Genomic DNA, 24,380 nt, shown 5'->3' on the forward strand with positions numbered 1-24,380 from the left:
CACCCCCATGTACCCAGAATACACCACATGCCCCCTTCTCACAGATCTGCACCCCCGTGTACCCAGAATACACCACATGCCCCCTTCTCACAGATCTGCACCCCCATGTACCCAGAATACACCACATGCCCCCTTCTCACAGATCTGCACCCCCATGTACCCAGAATACACCACATGCCCCCTCCTCACAGATCTGCACCCCCGTGTACCCAGAATACACCACATGCCCCCTTCTCACAGATCTGCACCCCCATGTACCCAGAATACACCACATGCCCCCTTCTCACAGATCTGCACCCCCGTGTACCCAGAATACACCACATGCCCCCTCCTCACAGATCTGCACCCCCGTGTACCCAGAATACACCACATGCCCCCTTCTCACAGATCTGCACCCCCATGTACCCAGAATACACCACATGCCCCCTTCTCACAGATCTGCACTCCCGTGTACCCAGAATACACCACATGCCCCCTTCTCACAGATCTGCACCCCCATGTACCCAGAATACACCACATGCCCCCTTCTCACAGATCTGCACCCCCATGTACCCAGAATACACCACATGCCCCCTTCTCACAGATCTGCACCCCCGTGTACCCAGAATACACCACATGCCCCCTTCTCACAGATCTGCACCCCCATGTACCCAGAATACACCACATGCCCCCTTCTCACAGATCTGCACCCACGTGTACCGAGAATACACCACATGCCCCCTTCTCACAGATCTGCACCCCCATGTACCCAGAATACACCACATGCCCCCTCCTCACAGATTTACACCCCATAAAGCCTCTCTCACACAGATCTGTACTGTCGCACAAGATTCCACTCCACAACCCAGCCCCGCCTGCACGCTATAAAGCCCCCTCCCCTCATATTTAAGCTCCATATGCTGCCCCTCACCTGAAGCTCTGTGTCCTCCAGGACTGCACACAGCCCCTCCTCCTCCTGCAGCCCGTGTTTGCCAGCACTTCCTACATTTGGTCGTGTGACCATGAAGGGGCACGTGACCAGTGACGTCACAGACCTCCATCCTAGTATCTATGATGGCGGTGCAGGCTGTACACATAGAAGGAGACGCGTTCTTGGTCTGTGTGGCTCATTCGCTGAGCACGGAGCGAGAAGAGGTTATGGGCTTATGTATAGGCGAGGTGAGCGCGCGGGCTGAGGCGCACGGACTACCAATCAGAACGCTGGTTTCATTTCGGCCTGTGAGAGAGGTTTGACATCTGGGCTCTGGTTGGTTGCCTGCTATGGACAGCAGCGCCGTGTTTGGGTGAATTGTCCTGTATGAGGACCAGTAGACAGACATGGACATATATATACACACGGACTGGTGGGGACCTGACCTGTGGAGCCACCTCTAGGCACCAGCTACAGAGGAGGTCATGGGCCCGGGACCTACAGAGTGGAATGCCCATAGGGAATAATGGAAATGTAATATTTGAATTAGAGACAAAATCATTTGACATATCTAATAATTATTTAGCAGGCTTACTCTCCAAGTTCAGTGGGATTATTTAATGTTCAGATTAAGTGGAATTATCTCCTTTTTCTGCAGAATGAGGAGGGTGAATGACACAATGGAATGTCCATAGACTATAATGGGAAGTAAACTCTGAGCTCTTTTGCAGGTAAATCTGTGTTATGTAGGACATTAACATGATAATCCCACTTAATCTCAATTTTAAATAATCCCACTGAATTTGAAGAGTAAGGCCCCTTTCACACGGGTGAGTTTTCCACACGGGTACAATGCGTGAGTTGAACGCATTGCACCCGCACTAAATCCGGACCCATTCATTTCTATGGGGCTGTGCACATGAGCGGTGATTTTCACGTGAAAATCGCAGCATGTTCTATTATTTGTGTTTTCTCAAACAACGCAGCCCTCATAGAAGTGAATGGGGCTGCGTGAAAATCGCAAGCATGTGCGGATGCGGTGTGATTTTCACGCACGGGTGCTAGGAGACGATCGGGATGGAGACCCGATCATTATTATTTTCCCTTATAACATGGTTATAAGGGAAAATAGTAGCATTCTTAGGCTGGTTTCACACGAGCACGACGGATTAGGTCCGGATGCGTTCAGTGAAACTTGCACTATTTTGCAAGCAAGTTCAGTCAGTTTTGTCTGCGATTGCGTTTAGTTGGTCAGTTTTTTTCCGCGCGGGTGCAATGCGTTTTGATGCGTTTTTCATGCGCGTGATAAAAAACTGAAGGTTTACAAACAACATCTCTCAGCAACCATCAGTGAAAAACGCATTGCACCCGCACTTGCTTCCGGATGCAATGCGTTTTTCATGCAGCCCCATTCACTTCTATGGGGCCAGGGCTACGTGAAAAACGCAGAATATAGAACATGCTGCGATTTTCACGCAACGCAGAACTGATGCGTGAAAAACAACGCTCATGTACACAGACCCATTGAAATGAATGGGTCAGGATTCAGCGCGGGTGCTATGCGTTCACGTCACGCATTGCACCTGCGCGGAAAACTCGCTCATGTGAAAGGGGCCTTAATACAGAATGCATAGTACAATAGGGCTGGAGGGGTTAGAAAAAAAATTAACTCACCTTAATCCATCTTCTGTCTTCTGGACCTGAAATTGATGTGCATAACCAGCTTGATGTAACTTTTCAGCAGAGATTATAAAAAACGGACAAATTCAAATATAGGTCTGCAGTGTATACATTTTCCATCCCTCTACACTAATTGTAATTAAATGATTTAATGCATTTTATGTTGTCCACTTTTTATTTATATCAGATCGGCGGGAGTCCGACTCCCGTCACCCCCACCGATCAGCTGTGAACAGAAGGCTGCTCTCTGTGCAAGCGTTGCCTTCCCTTCATTGTTTACCTGCTCGCCATCGCAACTGCAGCGGTGAGCAGGTGTCATTTTAAGTAATGGGATGAACCATCCCAATGAAGTGAACTTGGGTCTAATATGGGTGCTTTATTATGTTAAAGCTGGTCTTAAAGTGGTTGTCCAAGTTATATTTATTGATGACCTATCCTCAGGATAGGTCATCAATATCAGATCGGGGGGGTCCGACACCCGGCACCCCTGCCGATCAGCTGTTTGAAGAGAAGGCGCGCACCGTACCAGCGCCGCCTCCTCTTCACTGTTTACCTTCTCATTGTTGCATCTGCAGCGGTAAGCAGGTGTAATTACACCTAACCGTCCCATTCATTTCAATGGGACGGATCGCTCCCATACACTTGTATAGGAGTGATCCGTACCATTGAAATGAATAGGACGGCTTGGGTGTAATTACACAACCAGAAGGTAAACAGTGAAGAGGAGGCGCGCCTTCTCTTTAAACAGCTGATCGGCGGGGGTGTCAGGTGTCGGACCCCAGCCGATCTGATATTGATGACCTAACCTGAGGATAGGTCATCAATAAATATAACTTGGACAACCCCTTTAAGCAGACCTCCAAGTTCTCCCCTGGTGCTGACACATAGCTGGTCAAGGTAATCTCTACGTTTATTACAATAAGTAAAACAATTATTCACCTTCAGGGATGCACTAGCTCAACATCTATGGGTCCGCGCCATGTTGTAATGGTGGTCTTCCTAACCTTAATTCGACATACTTCGTATGTGACACTTCAAGGGGGTGCTTTTCTGTAGGCGGTGAATAATGTGTGTATGTATCCAGCTAAGTGATTGGCTTAAGCATACCTCCACAGCACATGCATCTTCCTTGAAGCATCTGTACAAGGAGAAGACACACACTGCGGACAGCAGAGCTCTCTGCCCCCCCTTCTATCTCCAATGTGGAGGGAAAAGGGGGCGCTTGTGATAAGTAGTTTGTGACGACTTGAAAAAAGTTAACTAGTTACAGTCCTAGAGATATAAAATTCACACATCTCTATCAATTATGAACATAACACCTGAACCTCCTGCAGTTCAGAACATGAGTTGGAGATCTATAACTTTGGTTCTGATGAACTGTGGGAGCTCTGGATGTTGCATCCATAATATGGGCCCAAAAAATCCTGTGTATTACAACCGTCTGACTAAAAATCTGGTAATTCAAAACGATTGTTTATGGCAACAGTCAGTGAGCAAAACTGTTTTTCAGAAATATATTGGGTTCATCTCTAGTGATTAACTGCAGTGTAAAATGGGTGTCGCTAGATCAGGCACGGACTGGGTAGGGTAGGGTTGAATAATAACAGCGGTATTTAATTACGTCATAGGAGCAGTCGCATGTGTGCTGACCGCTTCTAAAATGTCCACGTCCTGCCGCCTGCATACATTACATTCCCGCATCAGCCGCATCCTCCTTGCTCCTATTTCCCTGTAACCCCACGTCCCACCCACCAAAGTCAGGAAATGGCCGCACTCACAAGCCAGGCGGCCAAAGTCAGCAGCATAGTGAAAGAGGCGAAGCCAGTCTCTCTCAGGGGACGGTGGCAGGCCAGGACCTGGAGAAGTGTGATAGTACTAGGTACTGATGAATAAAGGTGGTCCTCTCTTCCTGCCTAGATCCACTTAGGCCCATCAGCAGCCCCTGCCCAGGGCTGTTGCTCTCTACCCAATAGCAGGAGATGGGGAATATACCTGTCAGGAGTCCCATCAGTAGAAGCCCCATACAGGAGCAACAAGGAGACACTACTGTATACTGTATGGGTCAAGAAGGAGACACACATTATACTGATGGGATTGTTGCCCCATGCAGTATAATGTCACCTTGGCCCCGGCCAGCCCTTGGAGTATAATGTCCCCTTGTGGTCCCCATACAGTATGACGGCTCCTTTTGGCTCACTGCTGCATGCACTATAATATCTCCCTGTGGCCCCAAATGTTTTTTCTTCTAAATGGGTATTTATTGTGATACATTTCCTAATATTGTTATTGTGGTAATATTTTTGATATCGCCCATCCCTAGATAAGGGGCAGTGTTAAAAGTAAACTTTATAGATGCTTTTGTGTTTGAGCCTTATTTGGCACTGTGATCCAGACGATGGTAAATGTTTCGGTTATGGTGTCAATAAACGGCCTAATTAGGTGCAGTAAGGGCTAATCTTTTTTTTTTTTTTTTTTTTTTTTAAAGACCCCCATAATATGTCAGCCCAATTATGCTTCCCTGCTAGGAGTTGTAGTTTCACAGCAGCTGGAGTGCCAAAGGTTGTAGAACCCTGGCTTAGATTGTCATTTCTAAAACTAGCTGTTATCTCTAGCTGCTACACAGCCCGAGGTCCAGTCATCAGTAGCCATCTCTGATAAACTTCTCAATTGCTTAAAATGAGAAGTGATGTTGTACTCGCCCCTTTCTACACCGCCATTCTCTGCAGCGCTGGTCTGGTCCTACTGTCCTCGGCAGTACACTGTTTACAGTTTGCATCGGTGAGGTGCTGGTGGCATGTGACCACGTCAGTCAATCGTCCTCTGTGGTCTAAGACTGAGGACAGTGATTGCTTAGGTGACCTTCCATACATCTGCACGTCACATGACTGCTGCACCCAATCACTGTCCTCAGGGTCCCTCATGACGGATCGGCTACAGAGAAACACCAATCTTAATAATTTACCCCCTATGTTTTCTGTGAGGCGCCACAGGATTTCATAGTAATGCCAGTTTCAGAAAGGCTTGTTCGGTATGGGACCATTTTCCAGACCAAACTTACAGCACCATAGTGATTTATGATGTGGTCTGGCAGGAGCTCAAAGCATGCGTACTGTGCTGCTCTGAGTGTGGGTCACATGAGCAGTGTTCAGTCCGGGGTGTGGGGCCATGACACCTAGGGGTAGATTCATCGCCCATAGCAGCCAATCAGATTCCATCTTTCATTTTTCAGAGCTCCTTTGGAAAATAAAAGGTGGAATCTGATTGGTTGCTATGGGCAAACAAGCCCGTTTTGCATTAAACCAGTTTGATAAATCTCCGCCAGGGTGTGTTTCTGAAAACGTCGTGTGAAACTGGCCTAAGACATAGTGGCAGATTTACTAATCTATATATGGCGTAAACCTAAACAGGCTGTCTAGCCGTGCACAGAATTTCACAGGAGCCCAGGCCTGATGATAAATGTTGTGCAGGGATAGACACTTTTCTCTGATTCTATACCAACTATTGGTTGGTATTTTACTATCGATGGCCGATCTCCTCAGGATAGGTCAATCAGCTGTATAAGGAGACGGCGCACGCACGTGCCGTCTCCCTTGTCCGCTGCTGCTATCTATGGCAAATACATAGACATACAGCAGCGGGCAGGAAGAGAGCAGGGAGATGGCACGTGTGTACTGCGTGTGCCGTCTCCTCATTCAGCTGATTGGTGGTTCTGAGGGTTGGACCCCCGCCGATCTGATATTGATGACCTGTCCTCAGGATGGGACATCAATAGTAAAAGCCGGACAACCCTTCAAGGACTCATGCACATGAGCACATGTATTTTGTGGTCTGCAAAAAGTACGGATGACGTCTCTGCGACATCTGTATTGCATCTGTTTTTTTTTCTTGCGGATCCATTGTAACAATGCATATCCTTGCTGCAAAACGGACAAGAATAGGACATGTCATTCGTGTACATGAACCCTAAGGCAGAATTTTGTGGTAGGATCGTGGCATATTAGGCCATGCCCTTTCCCGTGAAGCCACTTTGCTGTTTTGAGAAACCATGTCGGCTTGTTGGGCTAGGTATGGATAATTTCAGTAAATCTAAACGCGCCATATTGTGCCAGGTTTTGGCTCAATTTATGTGACAATCTATAAGAAGACGTGCCTATAGTTCAAGCAGCATTAAAATGATGGCCAGCTCCCTGTAATTTTTTATATTAAAGTACCTTCAAGATGAATTCATCTTTCTATGTAAGGTATTTGAATGCAGCTACTAAATGATGTCTTCTGCTCCATTTTACGCAGGTTGACCCACAGAGAGTTGTACACATTCACTCAGTGATCATCTTGCGGCGATCAGACAAGAGGAAGGATCGAGTGGAGATATCACCTGAACAGCTGTCAGCGGCGACTACAGAAGCTGATATATCCTACTATGATTGATCGACCACAGTCATTTTTCATCCTTCTCCCACCTAGCACCAAGCTATAATTCTACAGTGTTGATCCAGAATAAGGCAAAACCCCTATGAGGCAGTTGCCAATGACCTCCTATTGTGATTGTCCAATTTGCCTCCATTACTGGCTTGATTAATTTTTCCATCACATTATTCTCTGCTTGTTACCAGGGATTAAAACCACCCGCACTCCATCAGTGGTGGCCGTGCTTGCACTTTTTTTTCTATGGTGGGTTGCAGGGTGGTCGTAACCATGGAAAGCAGAAAGTGTATAATGTGATGGAAAAATTAATCAAGCCAGCACAGGAAGCAATATGGACAATCACAATACATTAGTAAGTGTCTTGTATTAACTTTGTCTACATGATAAATGCCATTTAGTGACGTGAGACAACCCCTTTAAGTCCAGGGTTACAAGGTGACATGTACACGACCAAATACAATTGTGAGAATTGTTTGCAACTTGACCATTTTAGAGCTGTGATTTGGCAGGTTGCATTGTGGTCTATGATGTAAGGTTGCATGTGACCTGCGACCAAAACCCAACAGTGCTGCATCATTTGCAACTGTCACGTCAGAGCCACATCATGTCATGTGTTCCATTGTGTCTCTATTGAAAGTCATTGCACAAGCAATGTCACAATGCAGCCAAAATGTATCTGAGACTTGCTATTGTGCAACACGTCGTTGTGTAGCCCAAGCCTTAGGATATGGCTACACTGGTCGAACGACAGCTCTGGCAGCTGGGATAGCAGTGATCCCATGGAAATGAGGATTGCATGTGTGCCATGACTGCGGACCCTGAATCGTAAAAAATAAATAAAAAATAAAACTCTGCTATGGGGTTACCGCTACACTATGATGCACCTGCGATCCTGGCCGTGACCGGTGTCGTGCAAACAGTGTCTCCATATATCCGTACCCTTGTGCCCATTTTCTCCAGCTTTATTACTAAGGCCTCATGCACACAATCATACTTTAAGAAAATTGCTAAAAAAAAATACTATATCTCTCAGAACATGGAGACATTAAAACATCATTTTTTTTGTTTCAAAAATGCTATTATTGTGTTAAAGTGAAATAAATAAGAAAAAGTAGACATATTGGGTATTGCCGCATCCGTAACAACCAGCTCTCTAAAAATATCACATGACCTAACCCCTCGGGTGAACGCCGTAAAAAATAAAAACCGTGCCACGAAAGCAATTTTTTTTGTCACCTTACATCACAAAAATTGCAACACCAAGCGATCAAAAAGGCGTATGCCCCCTAAAATAGTACCTATCAAACCGTCCCCTTATCCCGCAAAAAATTAGACCCTACCTAAGACAGTTGGTCAATAAATAAAAAAAAGCTATGGCTCTCAGACTGTGGAGAGACTAAAACATAATTTTTTGGTTCAAAAAATGCTATTATTGTGTAAAACCTATACATATTAGGTATTGCCGCGTCCGTAACTATCTGCTCTATAAAAATGTCACATGATCTAACCCCTCAGGTGAACTCTGTAAAAATAAATATAAACTGCGCCAAAACAACCAATTTTTTTGGGTCACCTTGCCCCATAAAGTGTAATAATGAATGATCAAAAAAATCATATGTACCCAAAAATGGTACCAATAAAAACATCAATTCTTCCTGCAAAAAACAAGCCCCTGCACAAGATGGGTGGAAAATGGAAACACAAAAACATAATTTTTTTTCCCCAAAAATGCTTTATTATGTAAAACTGAAACAGACAAAGAAAATAGACATATTTGATATTATCGCGTCCGTAAACACCTGCTCTATAAAAATAGCACATGATCTACCCTGTCAGATGAATGTTGTAAAAAATAAAAATGGTGCCAAAACAGCCATTTTTTTGGTTACCTTGCCTCACAAAAAACGTAATATAAAGCAATTAAAAATGATATGTACCCCCAAAATAGTACCAATAAAACTGGCACCTTATCCCCTAGTTTCCAAAATGGGGTAACTTTTTGGGAGTTTCTACTGTAAGGGTGCATCAGGGGGGCTTCAAATGGGACATGACATCTAAAAACCAGTTCAGGTAAATCTGCCTTCCAAAAACAATATGGCGTTCCTTTTTCTTTTGTGCCCTGCCATGTGCCCTTACGTCAGTTTACAATCACATATGGGGTGTTTCTGTAAACCGCAGAATCGGGGTAATAAGTATTGAGTTTTGTTTGGCTGTTAACCCTCGATGTGTTAAAGAATAAAATAGATTAAAATGGAAAATCTGCCAAAAAAGTGAAATTTTGAAATGTCATCTCCATTTTCCTTTAATACTTGGGGAACACCTAAAGGGTTAACAAAGTTTTGTAAAAATCAGTTTTGATTAACTTTGAGGGGTGTAGTTTTGAGAAATTTTCGGAAATATTTCAAGAATTGCTTCTACAATTCTAAGCCTTCTAATGTCCTAAAAAAATAAAATGACATTTACAAAATGCCAACATAAAGAAGACATATGGGGAATGTTAAGTAATACATATTTTATGAGGTAGCACTTTGTTTTTAAAGCAGAGAAATAGAATTTTGGATTATTTTATAAATAAAGCTGAAATATATCGACTCAAATTTGCCACTGTCATGAAGTACAATGTGTCACGAGAAAACTGTCTCAGAATGGCTTGGATAAGTAAAGGCGTTCCAAAGTGACAGAGCCTAATTTTGCAAATCTGACGTATCAGGAAGGGGGTAAATGAAGTAGTTAGAATGTTATATGGATATGTTTTTCTTTAACTCCTCTGCACAGATTGTCTGAGATTACTGGACGTCCGATGAGGGTTGTTGGCTGGTATCACTCTCACCCACATATTACAGTGTGGCCATCCCATGTTGGTGAGAGACTAATGGATATTATATTTAGATATGTACAAAGGTGTAAATGTTTATTAGTGTCCCCTTCTGTCCTTGCACTACAGATGTGCGCACCCAGGCAATGTATCAGATGATGGATGTTGGATTTGTGGGATTAATCTTCTCCTGCTTCATAGAGGACAAGAATACCAAGGTGAGTTGTACGATTTTGGGCTGTAATCATTCTGAAATTTGGACCAGTAAAAGGGATTTTGTGGGCTACGTTTCAAATTTGTCAGGCGTTTTTAATCCATTGTTGTCCACTACTTCACTGACATATACTTTTTAAGGGACACCCAATTTTTCTGTTGCAAAATCTATCACACATTCAGTTTTGAACTGTACCTTTATAGTTCACCTTGAGTTTTACATTTCAGATTCTTTTTTTTTTCCTTCTCCTCAGACAGGTCGTATTCTCTACACCTGTTTTCAGTCAGTTCAAGCACAGAAAAGCAATGAGTAAGTCACCTGTAAGATTCAAGAACCCATGCTTGTGTACAGAGAAAATTGTTAAAAGTAAGGCTATTTGCACACTAGCGGCAGGACGGATCCGACAGGCTGTTCACCCTGTCGGATCCGTCCTGCCACTATTTCACCGGACCGCTGCTCTGTCCTCATTGACTATAATGGGGACGGGGGCGAAGCTCCGGCGCAGTACTGCAGTTCGCACTGAGAGGCCGCCGGACTAAAAAGTCAGACATGCAGTACTTTTAGTCCAGGGGCCTTTCGCCGTCCACTGTTGCGCCGGAGCTCCGTCCCCATTATAGTCAGTGGGGACAGAGAGGCGGCAGGACGGATTAGACAGGGTGAACAGCCTGTCGGATGCATCCTGACACTAGTTTGAAAACAGCCTAAGACAAAAAGCTGAAAAGAAAGTATTATTAGAGTCCTGGTTATTCATGAATTTCTGCTCTCCCTGCCCACCTGCTGATGGCTGACAGTCTTCTACTAAGTTTTCTCCCTTTCTCTCTAGGAGAGAACTGCCAACCATCAGCAGATTGGCGGGAAGAGCAGGAGATTATGAATAACCATGACTCTTCTCAAGTAAATTTGACTCTTTCAAGGCCTGGGCTGCAATGATTATAAGGCTCCTTTCACACCTGTGTTCAGGTGTCCGCTCGTGAGCTCCGTTTAAAGGAGCTCACAAGCGGCCCTGAACGCAGCCGTCTGGCCCTAATGCATTCTCAGTGGAGGCGGATCCACTGAGAATGCATCCGCCTGCCAGCGCTCAGCCTCCGCTCCGCTCAGTGAGCGGACACCTGAACGCTGCAAGCAGCGTTCGGGTGTCCGCCTGGCCGTGCGGAGGCGAGCGGATCCGTTCCGACTTACAATGTAAGTCAATGGTGATGGATCCGCTTGAAGATGACACCATATGGCTCAATCTTCAAGCGGATCCGTCCCCCATTGACTTTCAATGTAAAGTCTGAACGGATCCGCTCAGGCCACTTTTCACAAAAATTTTCTAAGTTATAATGCAGACGGATCCGATCGAACGCAGGTGTGAAAGTAGCCTAAAGCTGGTTCTCAGCAACCACTTACTTTTAGCTCATGAGTGACACACCGCTAAAATCGTTGATGACAGGTTCCCTTTCATTTTAATTTTTTGTTCAGTGATATATGGGTCTTGTCATTTTCATTTTATCATAGTTTTTGTTTTAATTTTTTTTTAAAAAGCGGGCAGGGGATAGTTTTTGTTTTTTACATTTAGTACAACGCGAGACTAAAATATATTTTTAGGCGATGCCTCCTTTCGTTTAAGGTCATTTTGATATATGGGATCTATGAGCTATAATTGCCAGGAGTAGGGCTAGATTGTGTGGTGAATTTTTTTCTCTTTTCTCATTATTTTCTTTTTTTGCTGAGACCGGAGCAAGAATATGCTTCTTGATCTCTATACGCAGCGATTGTTAAGGCAGGGAGGGTAAAAATGTCCCTGCCTTCTCTGTGGGGGAGCCCTGCTGTTAGTGATAATGGGCACGTTCCTGCAGCTGCAATCTCTAGAAGGACATTTAGAAACCTCCATGCAGATAGAAGTGATGACCACCTGGAAGTATATGGTCAATGAGCGTTTGGCAGCCAGTTAAAGGGGTATTCCCATCACAGACAATGGGGCATATCGCTAGGATATGTCTGTTTCCCTTAGGGTCTATTCACACAACCATATGCAGTTTTCCCGCCCAGTATGTTAATATTGAGGATCGGTACAGGGAGGAGGAGACGCCAGGGTTTCTCAGCGGGCGTCTCCTTCTTCCTGTCTGTGCCGTGATCCAATCTCAGCGGAGAGCGTCGCAGCCAGGGAGAAAAAAAAACTCACCTTCACCCTGGCTGTGACGTTCTCCTCTGTTAATAGATCGCGACACAGACAGGAAGAAGGAGACGCCCACTAAGAAACCCTGGCGTCTCCTCCTCCCTGTACCGATCCTCAATATTAACATACTGGGCGGGAAAACTGCAGAGGGGCATGGGGGTGTACCAGCGATATTTGAAAAAAACAGGCAGCATCAGTGGGGGTACCCCGCAAGGAAAGGTATTTTATCTAAAATTAAAAAAACATGAAAGGTCCTCTTTAAACTTGCTAATATTTTGACTCTCAATTGCTATTATACCACGTTTTACATTGTATTCAACAGATATGAAAGAATAGAAATACCACTTCATGTTGTCCCACATGACACTATTAGGAAAGTTTGCTTGGAGTCAGCTGTGGAACTACCCAAAATTCTGTGCCAAGAGGAGCAGGATGCCTATCGCAGAATACACAGGTATCGGTTCAAGTTTATGTACAAAGAGTGGAATTTCTGCAGCAAAATGTAAGACAAATTCATGGCAAAATGCAGTTTACATATTGCTGTGGAAATCGGCAACCTAACTAGACATGCTGCGGGTTTAAAATCCTCCATCCCCATACACTTCAAAGGGACGATGCCATCCTATTCACTTGAATAAGAAGGAGCCGTCCGATTGAGGTTGAATGACACCTGCTCGACGTGGACAGAGAAGAGAACACAGCGCTCATCCGAAACAAACGGCTGATTGTCAGGGGTGCTGGCAGCCGGCTCCTTGCTGAGGATAGGTCATCAATATAAAAAATGATGCCATTGAAAAATACAACTTGTCCTGCAAATAATAATAATAATATGTGAACAGAAAGTTAAAGAAGTTATGGCTTATGGAATATTTGGAGGAAAAAAACGAAAATTGGCCCAGTCCTTTAAAATGTAACTGCTATTTTATTTTTATTTGTGTAGGGGCAGTGATACTGACCATTTTTGTAATCTACTTTAATTATTGAAATCATACATTTCTATTAAAAAAACAGCTTTAAAGTGGCCCATTTTGAGCCTTAGCAACGCCCCCCGTCTTCTGTTTACATCACAGCCCACCTGTGTTTCCATAGAGACAAGAGCCCCTCAGACATTATCATTAACGCCCCAGTCCCAGCAGTAAAGGGAGGTCATTACCCGTCCCGCACAGGAATGTGATGCTAATGTATCATACATGTGTTACTGGGAGGAAGGGCCCTGTTCATAAACTTGTGGGGCCCAGTCATTTCTAGTTGTGTAAGCCATGAACAGAATTAATAGGGTGGGGTGGGGGGGGGGGGATTTATCAAACTGGCTTAGTTGCCCCATAGCAACCATTCAGCTTCCACATTTCATTTTTCACAACTCCTTTGGAAAATAAAAAGGTGGAATTTGATTAGTTGCTATGGGCAACTAAGGGTACTTTCACACTTGCAGCAGAGGAATCCGGCAGGCAGTTTCGTCGCCGAAACTCCCTGCCGTATCCGTCAAAACGTATGCCAACTATTGGTATTTGTAAGACTGATCAGGATCCTGATCCGTCTTACAAATGCATTCAAATGCCGGATCATCTGGAAAAACGGATCCGGCATTTATCTTTTTCAATTTTTGCATGCGCAGACCGGAAGGACGGTTCCAGCTTTGCGGTATTTTGAATGCCGGATCCGGCACTAATACATTCCTATGGAAAAAAAAAAGGCCGGAGTTGGCAAGTGTTCTGGATTTTTGGCCGGAGATAAAACCGTAGCATGCTGCGGTATTATCTCAGTCCTGAAAAGTCTAAATGACTGAACTGAAGACATCCTGATGCATCCTGAACGGATTACTCTCCATTCAGAATGCATGGGGATATACCTGATCAGTTCTTTTCCGGTATAGAGCCCCTGTGACGGAACTCAATGCTGGAAAAGAAAAACGCTAGTGTGAAAGTACCCTTAGCAAGTTCTACATTACACCAGTTTTATAAATGGCCCCCTAAGTGTTTGTGACTTTTTAATTGCGCCTTTAAAAAAAAAAAAAAAAAAAAAGCCGTGGCAGGGAGAGGGCAAATTTATGTTAATTTTCTCCAGTTTTCTGACTGAAATGATACCAGAAATCTATGGCAGCTCTGAGCTGTCATAGATTTCTGTTTAGGTTTACAGACTGCCAGAGGATGGGCCTAATTTACGAGAAGCCCCGAGCCATGTCATAAATTAGGCGCATCCTCCGGCAGCGCAGGGGCTATCAAAACTGTTCCTATTGGAAAGCATGGAAACAAGTTTTCTAATTCCTTCTGGACGTGTGTAAAAGGGGTCCTACAGCTTTGTACACAGCGCAGTCGGTGAACTCGTCCAGTCCATACACCGGCAAAGCTCCCTGCGCAAATGTTGAACCATAGGTTCCCATTCACTCAGAGGCTGGGTTCCCACCACGTGTCTGATCTCTGCTGGACTTTTCATCATGGGTGTTTATCTGAATACCAATATTCTGTTATATTGTGATGGATCCTTTTAGGGCTGCAACGATTAATCGATAACTGGATTCGTTGCCGACGAATCCAGTTATCGAATAATCGTCTGATTCATTGCTATGCGGGCGGGCGGGCGCCGGGCGGTTTACTTTAAATCACTGCATCTTTATTTTACCTTACAATGACGCTCCAGTAACAGGCAGAGCGGACAGCGGCGTAACGTCACTTACTTATGTGACGCGACTGCTCCGCCTCCTTCATTCATAAAGTGGGCGGAGCAGGTGCGTCACGCGAGTGAGTGATCTGTGTATGGCACTGCTATGGGGAGGGGGATCTGTGTATGGCACTGCTATGGGGAGGGGGATCTGTGTATGGCACTGCTATGGGGAGGGGGATCTGTGTATGGCACTGCTATGGGGAGGGGGATCTGTGTATGGCACTGCTATGGGGAGGGGGGGGGTCTGTGTATGGCACTGCTATGGGGAGGGGGGGGTCTGTATGGCACTGCTATGGGGAGGGGGGGGTCTGTATGGCACTGCTATGGGGAGGGGGATCTGTGCACTGCTATGGGGAGGGGGATCTGTGCACTGCTATGGGGAGGGGGATCTGTGCACTGCTATGGGGAGGGGGATCTGTGCACTGCTATGGGGAGGGGGATCTGTGCACTGCTATGGGGAGGGGGATCTGTGCACTGCTATGGGGAGGGGGATCTGTGCACTGCTATGGGGAGGGGGATCTGTGCACTGCTATGGGGAGGGGGATCTGTGCACTGCTATGGGGAGGGGGATCTGTGCACTGCATTGGGGAGGGGGATCTGTGCACTGCTATGGGGAGGGGGATCTGTGCACTGCTATGGGGAGGGGGATCTGTGCACTGCTATGGGGAGGGGGATCTGTGCACTGCTATGGGGAGGGGGATCTGTGCACTGCTATGGGGAGGGGGATCTGTGCACTGCTATGGGGAGGGGGATCTGTGCACTGCTATGGGGAGGGGGATCTGTGCACTGCTATGGGGAGGGGGATCTGTGCACTGCTATGGGGAGGGGATCTGTGCACTGCTATGGGGAGGGGGATCTGTGCACTGCTATGGGGAGGGGGATCTGTGCACTGCTATGGGGAGGGGGATCTGTGCACTGCTATGGGGAGGGGGATCTGTGCACTGCTATGGGGAGGGGGATCTGTGCACTGCTATGGGGAGGGGGATCTGTGCACTGCTATGGGGAGGGGGATCTGTGCACTGCTATGGGGAGGGGGATCTGTGCACTGCTATGGGGAGGGGGATCTGTGCACTGCATTGGGGAGGGGGATCTGTGCACTGCTACGGGGAGGGGGATCTGTGCACTGCTACGGGGAGGGGGATCTGTGCACTGCTACGGGGAGGGGGATCTGTGCACTGCTATGCCCATAATAGTAGTGCACAATTTGTTTTAATATGGCCTTTGAACATAATTTTTCAAGTAAAATCATATAAACCTCTTTGTTTTGTAATTTTGGTTGTTTTTCCCGATTAATTCGATTAAATTATCGACAACTAATCAATTATTCAAATAATTGTTAGCTGCAGCCCTAGATCCTTTCACTTCGCTGGAAAGACTAGTGTGGTATATTACACTGTACAAAACAGGCAGTAACGATTGGAAAGCAGGACGAGTCCAAAGTACTATAAAATCCACTTGTCTCAAATGGATCCATAGCAGTAAAACTTTGATTACCGTTTTCAGCTCTACCCCAACAGAAAACCCAGCAAAGAGCAGAAATAAGGTGTGGACTGAACCAAAAGAAAACTGAAAGATGTTTCTTTGTATGTATATGTGTATATATACTAGCTGAAGGACCCGGCTTCGCACGGGTTTATTTCATCTATTTTATTTAATGTTTGTGTGTGTTGTAAAAAGATAACGACAGTATCCACTATAACAGTGGCATCATCTCCTTAAAATGGGACGTCCACAGCAGCCCACCCCCTTAACTTTGACTTTCCCAGCAGCCTTCCTCTTTAACAGTGAGTTCCACAGCACCCCACCCCCTTGACAGTGACCTCCATAGGGGCCCGCCCCGTTAAAAATGACCTCTACAGCACCTGCCCCTAACACTGACCTCCACCATTCCCAGTCCCATTAACAGAGACACCCACAGTGACTGACACAGTACCCCGCTCCCTTAGCAGTGACCTCACAGTACCCCGCTGCCCCTTTAATAGTGGCCTCAACCATCCCCTCCTCCCTTAACATTGACATTCACGCTGCTCGCCCCTTTAACATTGACCTCCACAGAAGCCGCCCCTTTATTAGTGACCTCCACAGTACCTTGTCTCCTTAACAGTGATTTGCACAATAACCCGCCCCCTTAACTGTGACCTCCACAACACCCCTCCTTCTTAACATTGATCTCTACAGCACCCCGCCCATTAACACTGACTTCCATAGTGGACCGTCCCTTTAACAGTGACCTCCATCGTTCCCTGCCCCCTTAACAGAGACCACCACACCGCCCGCCCTTTTATTAGTGACCTACACAGTACCCCGTCTCCCTAACAGTGATTTCCACCCCCCCGCCCCCTTAACAGTGGCCTTTAGAGCAAAATGCCCCCCAACACGGACCTCCATAGCAGACCGTTACCTATAATTGTGACCTCCACAGCAGCCTGCTCCTAGGGTGGCCAGAGGTCCGGTTTAAGGCAGGACAGTCCGGCTTTCAGACTCCCTGTCCTCTGTCCGACGTAGGTCTTGGACGGACACAGGGATGTCCTTTTGAACAGCTCACTCTCAGACAGCAAACAGAGCTGCGGGGAGAAAGACACCCTCCCGCCCCTGCAGCTGACAGTAGTTGATTTTTACCGTCATTTTTCAATCCCTGTCGGCTGAAAATTGGGAGGGGGCGTGGCTTAGTGGACCTGGGGGCGGGGTTTTTAAGTCAGTCTTTTGAGTGTGGCCTGAATGGCCACCCTACCTGCCCCCTGAACTGTGACCCCCACAGCACTCTGCTCCCTTGCCAACGACCATGTGCCCTCTGGTCCGTGAGCAGGCCATATATCCCGGAGCGGCATTGATCGGGAGCGCAGAGCATCATAAATTACAATGATGCTGTGCATGTCGGGCCGCCCGTGAGACTATTGTCCCGCACTCATATGATCTTATGAGTGCGGGACAATAGCCCCGTGGGCGTCCCGACATGCACAGCATCATTGTAATCTATGATGCTGTGCGCGCGATCAATGCCGCTCCGGGACATATGGCCCGCTCACGGACCGTATATCTCGGAGTGCATACGCTATTGAAATAAAGCCATGGCCTAATAGCACTTAGTACCTTATTTCTAGATGTGCCTTTGTTTCAGCAATAGATGTTTTTATCCTCTGAAAACCCAGTTTATTTGCTATGCAAATGAGCCAATAAGCTGCAAATGAGCCAATAAGCTGCAAATGAGCCAATAAGCTGCAAATGAGCCAATAAGCTGCTCCATGCAGAAAGGAGCCCAGGTACACCTCCTGCTAGTGCCCAAGCCTGCCCTCATGCTGGGAAAAGGGGGGCAGAGTTATGGCTTGAATGTGATGTAGGAGGGGTGGGTGGACACATTGTGGCAGGAGGCGTGCCTGGACGCCTTCCTGCAGGAGTGCCACCCCTCTAGGCACCTTACTGGCTCATTTGCATCCCAAATAAACTAGATTTTCAGAGGATAAAAAACATCTATTGCTGGAACAAAGGGACATCTGGAAATAAGGTACTAAGTGCTATTAGGCCATGGCTTTACTTCAATAGCGTTTATCCTGGTGACAGATTTCCTTTAACGCTCTCCTACAGCAGTGAAGAAAAATGTCTGGGTTGTTATGGAAACCTGGAGTAAAACTGTGTATGTGGAGAATAAGGGCCTGCAAGCTTCTATTGGCTAATAAGGGTCATGTGACCAGGCTTCTATTGTGCTAGAGAGCTGAGACCCGGTCTAAAACCTTCCCGGACACCTGATGTACCTGTGTGCCAAATTTCTTTGTGGATTTGCTCTTCTATTTGCATCGGGTGATTTGTGTCGGGATCCATAGCTGCTGGCACCCCTTACATATATATATATATATATTATTATTATTTATTATTTATATATATATATATATATATATATATATATATATATATATTTTTTTTTTTTTATATTATAAACACACACTGATATGTGCCTCTACATTTCGCGCAGGCGTGAGATTCACAGAGTGAGCTATATAGCCCTGTCAATCAAGCTGGAGGGTGGAGACTGTTGAGCGGGGGGGCAGACCCATGTTGCACAAGAACTCTGATGAATAAATTTGTCCAAATCAATCTGTTCACATAGCGAAGAGCATCCTGTCTATCATCACACAGCTTGCTCCCAGCTGACAGCCTAGAAATCATCTCTGCATCTATGAATATATGACTGCCCTTCATCTGGGGCAAAACGAGTCTAGTCACACGTCTCTGTATAGAGTGTGCGGGGGGTCACACGTCTCTGTATAGAGTGTGCAGGAATGAGAAGGCACACATTTACAGATGGTGACAGTAGTGACAGCTCACAAGGGGTTAAAGCTCCTGACCTGTTGGTCTGGCTGGAATAACTATGTCTGTGATAAGATCACAGAGCAGAGGGGCCATAAACAGGGCAGACACTGGGATTGCTCATACAGCAGGATCCTCTCAGTGAGGGCGGGGTCTGCAGTCAGTGAGGGCGGGGTCTGCAGTCAGTGAGGGCGGAGTCTGCAGTCAGTGAGCTCCCATCAGCCATCACAGCTCCCCCTCAGTCTCCCTTCCTCCTGCAATGTCCGTTTATTTCTGCTTCTAACAAGTGTTGCTGCTAAGCCCCTGCCAGTCCCGGGGGGAGCTCACCTCCAATATTCTTTGGCTGTGTTCACATCAAGATTTTGACTATACACATGAAGTATATGTTAATCGGATGTCTCCAATGGATCCCATACAGTGGCATCCAACACCATAGGGTTCCATTGTAAAAAAAAGTCTGTTACCTTATTCAGTAGTTCTTGTTGAAAGTTTGTGAACCCTTCAGAATTTTCTATATTTCTGCATAATTTTGAGCTTAAACCGCAGCGTGTGTCAGGGAGAGCACCCATCCTGACCATCCAGCACTGACAGGTCGCATAGCATTATGTTATATTATGATGCTATGTAACCCTTACAGTTCTGCAGTGTATTGTAGAACACCGACAGCATCATGTCAGTGTTATACGATACATTCCAGACCACTAAGGGTTACCTGCCCTGTCCATTAACAAGTTGGGGGTGTGTACCTGCACAGTCTGAAAATGGCAGCACTGATTGGATAGCGTGAGACTGTGCAGGTGCACCGCCCCCTGTGCCCTTACTGCAGACTGCTAGCAATTCATTCATACATTCTAGTATGAATGAATTGCGGACACGAATAGGCAGTTATATTAAAGGCTGTCCGTGCCGTTCCGCAAATTGCAGAACGCACACGGACGCCATCCGTGTTTTGTGGCCCGCAAAACGCATAACGATGGTGTGCATGTAGCCTTATAGTAAGTACCGTATTTATCGGCGTATAACACGCACTTTTTCCCCCTGAAAAAGGGGGCAAATGATGTATGCGTGTTATACGCCGATATAATGTTAAGAAGCCATGTTTTTACATACCGGATGTATAACATTAAGACGGCGCAGCGCCTGTCCCAGCTCCCTCCTCATGCGCCGCCTGTCCCAGCTCCCTCTGTCATGCGGCGCCTGCCCCAGCTCACTCTGTCATGCGCCGCCTGCCTGTTCATTCATAAAAAGTGAGATAAGCAGGCAGGCGGCGCATGAGGAGGGAGCTGGGGCAGGCGGCGCATGAGGAGGGAGCTGGGGCAGGCGGCGCATCAGGAGGGAGCTGAGACAGGCGGCGCATGACCGAGGGAGATGCCGGTCTGCGCCGTCTTAATGTTATACCTCCGGTACTACAGTAAGTACCGTACAGCGCGTCTACAATTAGATATAGAGATCAGATTGAATGTTTAACAGTTGCGGGGTCCGGTGTATTAGAGTAGAGTCACTGCACCGGGCCCCGCCATGAGTGTCTCCGCCTCCTCTCTCCACACTGATCCATCTGAAGGAGGATCTGTAGATGACACTTATGGGGATCTGTGGATGACATAAGTGTCATCCACAGAGCCCCATAAGTGTCATCCTTTTACATTATTTACCTTATAAGTGGTAATAATATTAATAAACAAAAGTTCTGAGCTACCCTTTTTTTTCCTGAAATTTCCCTCTTAAAATGAAGGTGCGTATTATACGCCTGTGCGTGTTATACGCCGATAAATACGGTAACCCCATCCATGTACTTCATGCATTGTTGTCCATGTATGAAGGAGGATTGTTGGTTTTATCACTTCCATGTGCCTTACATTATTAGTAAGAGATCCCATGATCTACCTCCTCACATAATGGGCAATAGATACTTTACAAATAAAAACAAATACACGTTAATGTCTGGGTATTTTTATTTTATTTGCATGGTATTGAATTGTTATTATCACAATACTTTTCTTGAGATGGAAACCGAATCAAAATTCTGACCCGCTTTTGGCTTTGGCTCAAAAAGTGCCACAAAATGCTGTGAGTGACACCACCCTTTGGATAAAGGTGAATCAGTGGAGATTTGGGCATATAGATTTGTATTATTTAATGCTTTATTTTGGAAAAATAAAAACTTGTGTATCATCTGTATGATTTACATATTAACAAAGCATCTTATGTGCTGTTGGCAGTGAAGAGTTTTAGATTGCTGGTTCTGAGAAGAAGTAAAATGGAAGAATGGCCTGTTTAATTGCATATTTAGGATTCATTAATCTCACACTAATTTTATGTTATTTTCACTTTGTAGTCTTGGACACTTAGACTCCATTACCAAGATTCATAATGGTTCTGGTAAGTGCTAAGATAGTAATAAGTTTTCAATAGTTAATTGGAAAGGGAATGTGTTGTCAGAAAATTATCTGTTGTTTAAATCATATTTTTATGTTAAACATTTGAAAAATTGTTTTGGTGGTTATTTTATCTGTGTGTAAAAAATAAAAAAAATCCTAAAACCCTGCAATTTTCGCACTGCCCACCGTGCCTAATAGACCACTTCCTGGTCTGTGCAGATCACTTTTCAGCAGTTACCTCCTTATTAATGACAGATATCACCTATGTAGACAGGATAAGACCGGATCCACCATTCACAGTAGGTGATTGTCAAAGCTTATCTAATACCTCCTTTTACAATGACCTCCGCACAGGTCACGGAGCATGCCTAGAAGACTCTCCCATAGAAGTCCTTGAGTCTCCTCCGGTCTGTTATGTCTATGACTAATGATGGCTGCTGTAAAGCATTTCTCTGACTGCTGTTAACAGTCTAGGCAAGACAGCTGCCCCCATAATCACGGTAACAAAATAGAAAAAATAAATAAATACAATTAGTAAAAGGATAATCAAAAAAGGATATATTTAGAGATATTTCTATCTATCTATAATAAGTGACACATTCTCTTTAACCCTTAGACGTTTCAAGCAGCAGAGGCCTGGGGGAATGTGACGTAACTTTTAATGTTGAGTCACTAAAAAAGAAAATTCCAATCCCTTGTGCATTAAACAAATGCAAAATTAGGCAGTTATGACTTTCCCCCGGAAAGAGAACTCTCCATAGTGTCTCTCCCTATTCTATTGACCCATTCCCATGTCGGGAACCTTCTGGTAACTCATGGATTCACCCTGACACAAGTGACCCTTCCTGGTGACCCGCCCCCTTAAAGGGGTTCTGCACTTTCAATTAACTGATGATCTATCCTCTGGATAGAGCATCAGCTTCTGATCAGCGGGGGTCTGACACCCGGGACCCCCGCCGATCAGCTGTTTGAGAAGGCAGCGGCGCTCCAGCAGCGCCGTGGCCTTCTCGCTGTTTACCGCCGGGCCGCCCGCCCACTGACGTCACGACTTGTATCAACTAGCGTGGGCGCGGCTAAGCTCTGTTCACTTGAATGGAGCTTAGCCGAGCCCACTCTAGTTGATACAAGTCGTGACGTCAGTGGGCGGGCGGCCCGGCGGTAAACAGTGAGAAGGCCGCGGCGCTGCCGGAGCGCCGCTGCCTTCTCAAACAGCTGATCGGCGGGGGTCCCAGGTGTCGGACCCCGACCGATCAGAAGCTGATGATCTATCCAGAGGATAGATCATCAGTTAATTGAAAGTGCAGAACCCCTTTAAGTGACCTTACCCGCATACTTGCCTTATAATAGTGAAGAAAGTTGGCTGAGCTGTTAAGGAAACCAGTGTATATCAGTGAGGCGAAGACTGAAGGATATGCAAGCTTCTATTGGCTAATATGGGCTATGTGATGGTACATTATTTGCATTTTTTTGTGAATATCTCAAGAACTGTACGTCCTATAGAGCTTAGACCTGGTCTTAAACCTTTCTAACCACCTCATTTACCTATGTGCCAAATTTGGTGCAGATTGGTGCAGTCATTTGGCTGTGCATAAGGAACTGGAAAAAAACTGAAAATGTGTTATATGTGTGTGTGAAAAATGTGCACTTAAAAAATATGCATTTTTTTTTCTGCTGAGGGAATAATTTGTGTGGAATCTACAGTGGAAAAAAGCTGTTTGTGACCTATATTTGAATTTAATTACATATAACCGCTAAGGCTATGGGCTGTAACTGGTGTGAACATAGGCTACATACTGTTGGTATACGTACTCTCTATTCAAGTTTTTAAGAGTAGTTGACTATGCTGCGGTGAAAGATTTATACTGCATATTATCCTTTTTTTTTTTTTTTTTTTTTTTTTTTTTTTTTTCCATAATAGGAATCTGTGGTTGACGTATGTAGCTATATGGTATACAATTGCTTAAAGGGTTTATCTAATACTATAAAAATGTCCCCCATATGCCCGGCCCCTCACAGTGAATATACTTACCCTGCTCCCTGCACTGCCGCTGCAGCTGATCCCCGTGTGCGGAGGAAAGGATGAAAACATCCAGTGTCGGGGGGGGGGGGGGGCCGAGCCTCCATAGCGTCACCCGCGATGCTAGGGAGGCTCATTCCCGCCTGCCATTGGCTGCTCCCCCCCGAAACCGGATGTTTTCATCCGCACACGGAGAGAAGCTGCAGTGGCGGTGTGGGGACAAGGAGCGGCGCGTGGAGTGGGGTAAGTATATTCACTGTTTGGGGCCTGGGACATTATTGGATAACTCCTTGCTAAGCATATTATTTTCACAATACGTTGATAATTTGCTGTTTGTTACATTTTACCTTGCAGTTTTCACTAAGAATTTATGTGGTCAAATGTCTGCAGTAAGTGGCCCACTTCTACAATGGCTTGAAGATCGTCTACAGCAAAATCACCAGCGTGCCCAGGAGCTGGAACAAGAAAAGGAGAGACTAATGCGAGAGTTAGAGAGCCTGGACTGATTATTTTATTGACTATGGTCACGGTAGTGGAAAGTTCCAGTATTGCAGTTACCAACGTGACATAGCCATTGAATGGTAACCACTGTATATTGAACTTTGGAAATTGATTCTACGAATCTAAAGCTAAATAGAAAAAGCTGTGAATACAGGTTCTACGTTCACAGATTAAGTAAAGTAACTTCATATTAACACAAAGCACGTTTATTGTCAATAACAGAACACTTTTTATCTTGTTTTGTTTCCCATCTGCTGACTACTCTGTCTTCCAATTGTTCATTAAACAGTTGTTTCAAGTAATAAACTTTTATAAACCA

At 45.5% G+C, this 24,380-nt stretch overlaps 1 protein-coding gene across 1 annotated transcript; it reads left to right on the forward strand.

Moving 5' to 3' along the window:
• Positions 1–1,003: 1,003 nt before the first annotated feature.
• BRCC3 (BRCA1/BRCA2-containing complex subunit 3) lies at positions 1,004–24,380 on the forward strand. Its single transcript, XM_044268432.1, has 8 exons — positions 1,004–1,158; positions 6,881–7,000; positions 9,789–9,876; positions 9,960–10,048; positions 10,298–10,353; positions 12,525–12,656; positions 21,501–21,544; positions 23,915–24,380. The coding sequence occupies exons 1-8, from the start codon at positions 1,051–1,053 to the stop codon at positions 24,064–24,066; spliced, it is 789 nt and encodes a 262-aa protein (XP_044124367.1). The 5' UTR covers positions 1,004–1,050; the 3' UTR covers positions 24,067–24,380.

Source organism: Bufo gargarizans, chromosome 9 (genome assembly GCF_014858855.1).
Source record: "Bufo gargarizans isolate SCDJY-AF-19 chromosome 9, ASM1485885v1, whole genome shotgun sequence".
In the NCBI taxonomy this organism is placed as follows: domain Eukaryota; kingdom Metazoa; phylum Chordata; class Amphibia; order Anura; family Bufonidae; genus Bufo; species Bufo gargarizans.